Source organism: Penaeus chinensis, chromosome 12 (genome assembly GCF_019202785.1).
Source record: "Penaeus chinensis breed Huanghai No. 1 chromosome 12, ASM1920278v2, whole genome shotgun sequence".
Lineage (NCBI taxonomy): Eukaryota > Metazoa > Arthropoda > Malacostraca > Decapoda > Penaeidae > Penaeus > Penaeus chinensis.
In genome coordinates, this window is record NC_061830.1 from 9,359,741 (window position 1) to 9,369,740 (window position 10,000).

A 10,000-nucleotide genomic window follows, 5' to 3' on the forward strand; every position below is an offset into this window, starting at 1 on the left:
GTGTAGCCTCGTGGTGTGTTGGTTCATGTTTGTTCGATTGCTTATTGCGCTGGTCTGGTGTGTTACTCTGAATAACCTGGCACCATCTAATCCTTCATGCGGACCACACGGAAGCTTCTATGTAGATTTATCGACCGCAGTTGTCTATTCCGTGGGAGAAAGATATGTTACATTGCATTTAATGAAGGTAACGAACGACATCAAACCACATATTACACAATACACACACACACACACACATACATACATACAGTGCGTATATATATATATATATATATATATATATATATATGTGTGTGTGTGTGTGTGTGTGTGTGTGTGTGTGTGTGTGTGTGTGTGTGTGTGTACTTATATGTATACATGTATATGTATATATAATATATATATATGTATATATGTCTACAATATATATATATATATATGTATATGTCTACAATTTATATATGTATATATATACACTTTTTTATATGTATATGTGTATATATGTATATATATATATATATATATATGCATATAAAGAGAGACAAAGAGACAGAAAGAGAGAGACAGACAGACACACATAGATACCCACCCACCCACACGTAACCATCTTTCCGCAACAAAAAGAATTACGACCCGGCTGATATACCAGCTGTCTTCCTCCTTCTGACTGCCTCAACTGACCGTCTCGCCCGCATGCAAGCCATTTCCAGTTGCTTGTGTCTGTACGGTTGCAAAAAAAGGAAATGGCCATTGCGTACGTGTGTTCCCCAACCCACGGCGCTCTGCAATATGCCGGCGTGCAGGGCCTGGGTCACTCAGCAGCGTCTGGGTAAGGCTTGCGCAGTCGTACGCACAGCCCGGTCGACGTCAATTGAAAACGCGGGAGCCAGAGAAACGCGGTAACCATAGGGAATGGGAACACGGAAGAAGAGAATTTACTATTATTTTATTTTTTATTTATTTATTTATTTATTCAATATCATGAATTCAGGATTATCTGTTTGACAAAATGCTGCAGAATCAAGAGGTGACAGAAAGTCAGATATGTTAAAATATCATAGTTAGGGGGGTTACAAGGTCGTTATTACAACCTGAAAAAATAGGGATCCATTTGATAAAAGGTTGTGGAAAAGTCATGGTTTCATATTTATACATAAACGTAAACCATCACACAAATAATATAAAGCAGAAATACAGTTTCATAAACAAGTATGAAAAGGTTTGGCATCAGGTGCAACTAGAAAGAACATAGAGGGTAACGCATGAGTGCGTTAGTACCAGGCATACACCTAAAAGGGATAGTCCTATCGAACTAGTGACATCACTTTCCCGAGACTAAAGTAAAAGTTTATAGATCCTGTAAATTGATTCATCCTTATAATAATAAAAAAAAAAAAAAAAAAAAAAAATACGAATACAAATACAGGCGGGCAAAAAGTCTTTTTTTTAAGCAATCAAATCACCCCTTAAATGAAAAACAGAATCTTATGATTATGAAAGGCTATCGATTTTCCACTTTAAAAGGTAGCTGTGAATGATCTTCCCGGGCAGCGATCGATTCCAACCGAGAGGAATTCTCAGCGTTTCCCGGTAAACGTCAAATACGGCGCCGGTGCTCCTCGTATATGTACTTTATGAACGGTTCAGGTCCCGTTATTTTGGGCTCATAGATTTGTAAAATGTTATAGGTTTACCGTAGAAACAACTAGAAGGCTTCGCGATGTGAATACTGGTGTTTCGCGCACTTTAACGATCCTGAAATTGCAAGAAATTACTTCTGCAGTCACTTGCAAAACAAAAAAGACGGTGGAACAATTTACTGCCTTTCGTCCCCTCCATAAGCATAGACACAGTAATTTATATTAGAAAACCAAAGGCTACATCAACTTGAGGAAATGCAAAAGTGTACATCATCAGCGTTTTCAGTTTTCTTTATTACAGATGAACAAAATCAATGTAGTAGCGAGGTTATAGGGGAAGGTTAGCGACTAATGGTAACTGCGCACCCGACTCTTGCACGTCGCTCATCGCCTGTGCTTTAACCTCTCAAATATGCGCACTAATTGTAGAATTTTAATGCAGTTATACAACATCTACACCCAAATAAAATACACTTGATCCCAAGAGAGGAGAGAAATAATTCAAAACGACAGACAAATAAAGTAAAAAAGAGTGCGAGATTAGTGGCGCGTTGGCATCGGGGCGCAGTCGCTCGTGGTGCAGACGACGCGAGCTCTCCAACCAAGCCAGTGTGAGGCAACCCTGGTCTTGGTTGGACGTCTAGGAAGGGACGTCTGAGAAACGCTATGGGGCTTTTGTCAGAGGGCACACCGCTCTCCTGGCCCGAGACCAAAAAGCATGCTGACCACGTGCGAGAACATGGCATCAAACAGTTCATCAACCAATTTCATCAGCTGAAGGGTCGCCAGGGAGACTGTCTGAAATGGGGTGATGAGGTAGGTCGTGGAAATACTAACTACTTGTATTTCGTTCCTTTGGTTGCTACACCCATGACAGTGTGATTTCAGTGTTCTTTACACTTGTTCTTGGCAAGTGTTAAAACTGTGTCTGGTGGCCTCTCAAGGGTAAGACTCACGTGATGGCATGCGTACGACATACGGTTTTCTTTGCTAAAAATACGTCTTGACATTGCACTCGTTCAGTATGTAGGCCTAGGTGCTGGCCTTGATGTCATCTGCGGAAGTTATACTTGTGCATTTCATTTACGTTTTCTGCATTAGTTCCTACATGACACTCCACCGTGATTCAGTTAGATATTGCCTTGTATGCCAGGCACCCGGTATGCCAAAATACCGGGAGATAACTTTTTTTTCGATTTTTAGACGATTCGCTAGGTTTGATGTAGTCCCTATATATTCTAAATCGATTGTAAGTTCGGCGTATAATTCGGGATTTATCTGGTTGCAAACTAGAGATCAACATGGGATCCCAGATGCTGCGTAAGTTGAGGAGTTCGCGTCAACACAACGATTGCACAGATACGACTTAGCAAGACGTGAGTGCCAGATGTCTATTGTTAGGCTTTCGGGAAAGCTCCTTTTACTAGCGTGTCTGCGTTAGTGCTTATGCCTGCGTAAGTATTTGATATATGTCTGTGCGTGGGTATGTGTGTATGTTGAGTTAGGGACTGAGACATCCACGACTTCAGACAGAGTAAGTCGTTGGCTAGAGAAACAGCAGAGGATGCTGAAGAAGACATGTTTTCCCGAGCGGCTGTTAAACGACAAAGTGCGTGTGTGCGAACATTACACTGTGACGTCATATTACAGCTTGAATGTTTGAGCATGTGAACCTTTTTTTTTTCTTTCTCTCTCTCTCTCCCCTTTGCTTTCGAGAGACCAACTGGCAGCTGGGCCCGGAGACATGCGGCAGATGGTGTCACTGTCATGCGCCTGCCTACCATGATCTGCCTGGACGCAGTGCACAAAATCGTTAAGGATTGTGTCTGGTTTAATTATCCATATATATGTCCATGTCATTTCCATCTTATAGTTGTGTGTGTAGCTGTTCTGCTTTGCTATTTAAGATCATATTTTAACTGTTTATGAAAATCAGGTATTGATTGGTATATAGGATCTCTGTATTATAAGAAGAAACAATATTGACCGGTTTCTTCAAGTATGTCTCACTGTTAATAAATTTCAGGGTATGTAAATATGTCTACTTCTGTTTACATGAGACGGATAAACAGAACCCCAAAATAACCATTAACGGTAAATCTTTGCTATAAAATCATTCCATTGGGTGCGCATGACGAATAAATATTTATATTCATTGAATAACATAACATAGAATGCCATATACGGTAATGATGTTTGCCTGTAGAATATCCAATTATATTAAATATGATTATACAGTAAAAATCCTAGTCATAAAACTATAATGACAACAGACAAGTATACCGTGATGATCACAAACAACAATAGACAAGTATCATCATAATCACAAACAAGAAAAAGCAAACATAAGCAGTTCTGTGTTTACTCTGTAAGATTTTTTCCTTCGTTGAATTGGCGAGTGTGATGTGTAGAAAATTGTAACGCTGACTAGCAACTTAGAGGCAGCTGATAGAGAGTGGGGAGGAGGGGGTAGGGAATGGGAAGAAGTGGAGGAAGAGGGGAGTGGGAGAGGGTGTCTGGGGAAGGCAGGAGGGGAGGAGGGAGGCTAAGGGTAAGGGGGTGCGGGGGAAGGGGAGAGAGGTAGGGTGCTAGAGGAGTGAGCGGGAGCTAGGGGGTTCGGAGAGGGTGACGGGGAGGGGGAGGGAGGAGGAGAAGGGGCAAGACGGATGAGTATGTTAATGAAGAAGCGAGTTTGAGTTAGCCTCAGGATGACTTTGTCGTTGTGAGACAGACTGTTGGTCATTGTACGTTTTGATGTCGATTGGTTTTATAACAATAGATTGGGGGGGGGGGGGGTGCCCTGATTCGTGATTACGGTTTAAGTGGTTGATTTTACGTTGTTTTGTTTTGTAGTTGATACGGATGGTGCAATGATTTGATAGCAACCTGCAATGTCACATCAATATCATCATCGTCGCCGTTGTCGTCATTGTCATCATCACCATGTTACTATTATTTCAACATTCTCTTCATCATGAATATGACATTTTACCGTTATATTATCATTGCTATCATCATCATTATCTTCATCAACATCATCATCATCACCATCATCATCATCATCATCATCATCATCATCATCATCACCATCATCATCATCACCATCATCATCATTACCACCACCATTACCACCACTACCATCACCACCACTACCATCATCGTCATAATCATCACCACCATCACCAACATCATCATCGTCATCACCGCCACCATCACCACCACCATCATCGTCGCCATCACCACCATCATCATCACCACACCATCATCACATCATCATTATCATCATCATCACCACGACCAACGTTAGACTCGGTGAAAGAGCGGGTGGATGCATAAACACTTCAAAATTTGATTAGGTATATAAATAAACGATAAGATAGGTAAATAGAGTATAAAACGTGTGTGTGCATAGATGAATGGATGTTTGAGTGCATAAGCAATCAGAGAAAAGTCCGAATGAACGGAGAGGAGAGCAAATGAAAAACAAACAAAAAGATAGATAAGTAACCAGATAAGACGGACAAACAATAAACAAATAAATGAGGACAGAGATATGTATTTTTTGTTAACATAATTAGAAGACAGACAACAATCCATACCTGCGATACGAAACCCACAAGAGAGCCCGGGGCCGCCTGGGTCACTAGCACTGCCTCTATAGTAACCGGGTCCCAGAATAAACCCCTTTGAGTGCCTAGGTCGACAGCTTTTGAAACTAAAACTTCACCAAAGACACAAGGATGGCATTTCCGGTCAGCAGTTGAGGATTAAGAGGGTGGGTGGGGGAGGAGGAGAGGAAGGGGAAGAAGAGGGAAGGGGAAGAAGAGGGAATGAGGGAGAAGGGGGGAAGGGGGAAAGGAGGTAGTAAGGGATAGGGGAGAGGGGGAAGGGAGGTAGTAAGGGATAGGGGAGAGGAGGAAGGGAGGTAGTAAGGGATAGGGGAGAAGGGGAAGGGAGGATAGTAAGGAATAGGGGAGAGGGGGAAGGGAGGTAGTAAGGGATAGGGGAGAGGGGGAATGGGTTGAGAGAAGGGGGATAAGGAGGGAAAGGAGAAGAGGGACAGGGGATAGGGGGAAGAGGTGGAGGGATTATTCTTTGGGGATGGGGGGTGGGAAGAGGGACAGGGGAGGGGAAGAAGGGGGAAGGGTGAAGATGGGGAATGGTGTTACGGCATGAAACGAAGGAAGGGAAGAAGAAATAAAAGAGGAGAGAGAGAGAAACGGAAGAAGAATATACATATCAGACGGAAGATGGAGAATGGTGTTACGGCATGAAACGAAGGAAGGGAAGAAGAAATAAAAGAGGAGAGAGAGAGAAACGGAAGAAGAATATACATATCAGACGGAAGACACAGGGGAAATTACTAAGAGAGAAAGAAAGAGAAAGACAAAGACAAAGAGAGAGCGAGAGAGAGAGAGAGAGAGAGAGAGAGAGAGAGAGAGAGAGAGAGAGAGAGAGAGAGAGAGAGAGAGAGAGAGAGAGGGAGGGAGGGAGGGAGGGAGGTAAGGAGGGAGGGAGGGAGAGGGAGAGTGGGGAAGCTAAAAGGAAGGAAGTTGGTACACAGTACGAGTGTGGTAAGGTTATTTAGGCCTATCAGAAGAGTGGGTGTTGCTAGCCTAATAATAGACAGTGTAAGAGAAGCGTGTTGACATTGAGCAGGATGAATGGGATGTAATTCAAGAAGGAGTTTTTGTGTAGTTTGTTGTTTCTTCTGATATTTTGTTTTAGTGCGTTTGGTATCATTGTCATAATAGTCATCATTGTCATTTTTATCATTATCCTCATTTTTATCATTATCATGACCATCATATTCATTGCCATCTCTTATTTTTATCATAATCTTAATCATCATCGTTATAATTCAGTATTATTCGTCATCATCATTAGTCAGATTTATTCATTATCATTATTCATTATCATCATTATCGTGCCATCATCGCCATCGTTGCCATTACCACCATCCATCACCATCACCATTTCGATCACCATGACAATAGAGTCTATTCATTTGCTTGATTCTCTTACCATTATTATTGCCTTTGTTGTTTGTTTCAATTTTCCTCTGCATTTTTGGGCCATTGATTGATTTCTGTTTAATCTAAATGCAAATTAGTTTTGATATCAACGCTTCATATTCGCCAAGTCCGACTTAATTGATAGTTATTGAATATAGAAGAGGAGAAGAGTGGGAAATTAAAAAAAGTGAACGGTTTATATGAAATGTCGATGGTGGTTTTTGTTATGAAGATGATAATGATGAAATTAATGATGTTGCTAATGATTATAATGAGTTTAGTGATTATGGTCAGGGCATTGATGTCAATGATGATAAAAATGATGATGATGGTATTGTAGTGATAATGAGGATAATGATATGAGTGGAAATGACAACAATAATAACAAGGATGATAATGATAATAACGATTGCAACTGATAAATATAACAATAAATGCAACAATCATGAAAGGAGAAAAAGGAAACATGAATAAAGAGAGAAAAGGAAAGGTCGAAAGGGAGAAAATTATATATAGAAAGAGAAAGATTTATAGACAAATATTTAGACAGACATAGATAGAGAGTAATGCCCCCTCGACTGTATTGCACAGGCCTGCTTTCTCTGAACACGGTTCCCAGAGATTAGGCAACGCGACCTGTGACAAGGAGGGCTCTTATCTGATGCCCCGAGAAGAGATGACCGTATCTTTTTCTTTCCTTCTTTGGTAAAAGGGGTGAAGACGCGCATAAAATTGAGTCGTTCAGTGTTGTCAGTGGGTAATAGGTTGAGATAAATGTTTTGTTTTTGTTTTTTTCTTCATCGTGAATTTAGGATTCATGTTCGTCTTGTGTGACGTTAGAGAGACTTGGGTGTGTGATAGTAAATTCAGACAGCAGACAGACAGACAGTGGGAGAGAGAGAGACCGGCAGACAGAGTGGGAGACACACTCACAGGGAGTTGGAGAGAGAGAATAGCTACTTAAATAATACGTTTACACTAGAAAACGTAACTGAGAGGAAGAACAGAAGGAATATAGCAAAGAGAGAAAACAACATAAAAAATAAACGAAGAGTAAACACGGGCGAAGAAAACGGGAGATAGAAAGACTCTCCTTCAGATAAAAGGAGACAGAAATTGAAGTCTGGATGATAGGCTTGCAAGTGCTTGATAAAATACGGGAAGCATCATCAGGGCGAGGGAGAGGCGGCTAGAGGAGGCGGTGAAATACGGAGTCGAGAAACGAAATTGCTCAAAAGTTTAAATGTCACTTCTCGCGCGGGAAGACATACTTTTTCCTCACATTCGAGAATTCTAGGTTAGAAGGAGTGATTTGTCCCTTACACGCTCACACATGTGCACATATATTCGGACGCACATGAACACATACATACTCGTATGCACATACGGACAAATACAATTGCATATATACACGTACAAACACACACGCCCACACGTACTCATATGTATATTCATATGTGTCCGTGAGCGTGAACGCATACATGTGTAAGTATACACGTAGGTATTGCCTATTGACGAGTATTGCATTGCACTGACACATCCCCGAATCAATTGAATATCACAGGCTCTCTTATCCTTCATGTGCTGTTGTCATGATAGTTAAATTTACATAATTGCCGGCTCGTGGACGTATTTAACTCGTTGCATCGGAATATGCGACCTTTGCGTTATTATATTATATTTACGAGTCATTTATATCCTAATAGGATTATTGATTGTAAATCATAGTTGTGAGGATGGTGGATGGAAAGGCGAGAGGCGTGAAACGGGATTGAGAGAAGTTACGCGTGAGGAGGTCTAAGAGTAGGACATTTATAGGATTATTAGATGTTTTGATAAGATTAAGGTTTTGTGATAACCTTGACATATCGTATGATAACACCTAAGCACAGACTTCATGGACTTCTTCCTTTCCCCATTTTTCTTTATTTCTGGCCCTCACTTCCTTTGGTCAGTGAGAAGTGTGTCCCAGTAGACATGCGATTCGTTTTAAACAGTGAGTCTCTCAGTTGAAAGACCTGTTTTGCGCATGTTTACATCTCCCAAGTTTCGAAAAAAAAATTATGTTAATCTGTTAGACGTGAGATGGACTTGGGATTGAAACTTTGGCCACGGTTACTTCATCCTGATAGAGCTACTCATACCGCGGAGATGCGTGTATCTATTTTTATCCTCACTTTGGTATCATTATTTTTTTTTTTCCATTGTTGTGCTATGTGTAGCCATGGTTACACATAAGCTATATTTAATTACACTTACGACACTGTAGACGCCTATTATCCATAAGTGAAAAGGTGCGTCACCACGGAGCCAGGCTTGTAGAATCCTGCAATAGAATCAGCGACAGGAGAGCAGGCATTTTACGCCATAGACGAAATGGTCTATTTTTATCCTACACCTGCGAGAAGGGGTGGATAACTCCGTATTTTTAGCAGACACGTGCAGATCATGCGGGAGAGAGAGAAAGAGTAAGTTGTAAGTAGTGACTCCCAGAAATCGGCAGGTATTAGGCAAACAGGGCCAGGTGAATGGTTATCTCTGTCTAATCTCCAGCCTTGGGGAGTTATCAGGTCGTCTCGATGAACGTGTTCTGCGATGGACGGATTCGGTTCTGTTTGTGCATCGTGTGCTGCGGCGAGGAGGTTGTCATTCCTTCTTTTCTGCGCTTTTTTGCTGATTGCATTCCCTGTCTGTGGTCTGGCTCTCTGTCTCTGGCTTATCCCCCCCCTCTCCCTCTCCATCTTATCTGTTTTCTTCTCTTTCTCCTGTATATCGTCTCTCCCACTCACGGTCTCTCTCTCTCTCTCTCTCTCTCTCTCTCTCTCTCTCTCTCTCTCTCTCTCTCTCTCTCTCTCTCTCTCTCTCTCTTTCTCTCTCCCCCTCCCTCCCTCCCTCCCTCCCTTCCTCCCTCTCTCCCTCTCTCCCTCCCTCCTTCCCTCCCTCCCTCCCTCCCTCCCTCTCTCCCTCTCTCCCTCCCTCTCTCCCTCCCTCTCTCTCTCTCCTTCTCCCTCCCTCCCTCCCTCCCTCCCTCCCTCCTTCCCCCCTTCCCTCTCCTCTCCCTCTCTCCCTCCCTCCCTCCCTCCCTCCCTCCCTCCCTCCCTCCCTCCTTTCTTCCTTCACTCCTTCCCCCCTTCCCTCTCCTCTCCCTCCCCTTCCCCCTCCCCTTTCCCCTTGCTTTCTCGTTCGATTCGTGTGTGTGTTGCTGTCTTTTTGTCGGATTATATGCATAATTTATTAAATGTTTGAGCAAACAGGAAAATGTTTACTGATTTAGTTATGAACTAACAAGGCATTCATATAATACAATGCACGGTGTGTAAGTATATATATATATATATATATATATATATATATATACATATA

The 10,000-nt window shown here is 42.0% G+C and overlaps 1 protein-coding gene across 1 annotated transcript in view; it reads left to right on the top strand.

The window, feature by feature from the left end:
* The first annotated feature begins 2,215 nt into the window (after positions 1 to 2,215).
* LOC125030927 (glutamate--cysteine ligase catalytic subunit-like) overlaps positions 2,216 to 10,000 on the top strand; it is a 34,719-nt gene continuing 26,934 nt past the window's right edge. Inside the window, exon 1 of the mRNA XM_047621303.1 lies at positions 2,216 to 2,438. Coding sequence (XP_047477259.1) covers positions 2,289 to 2,438 — 150 coding nt within the window. The 5' untranslated portion in view covers positions 2,216 to 2,288. The remainder of the gene's footprint in view (positions 2,439 to 10,000) is intronic.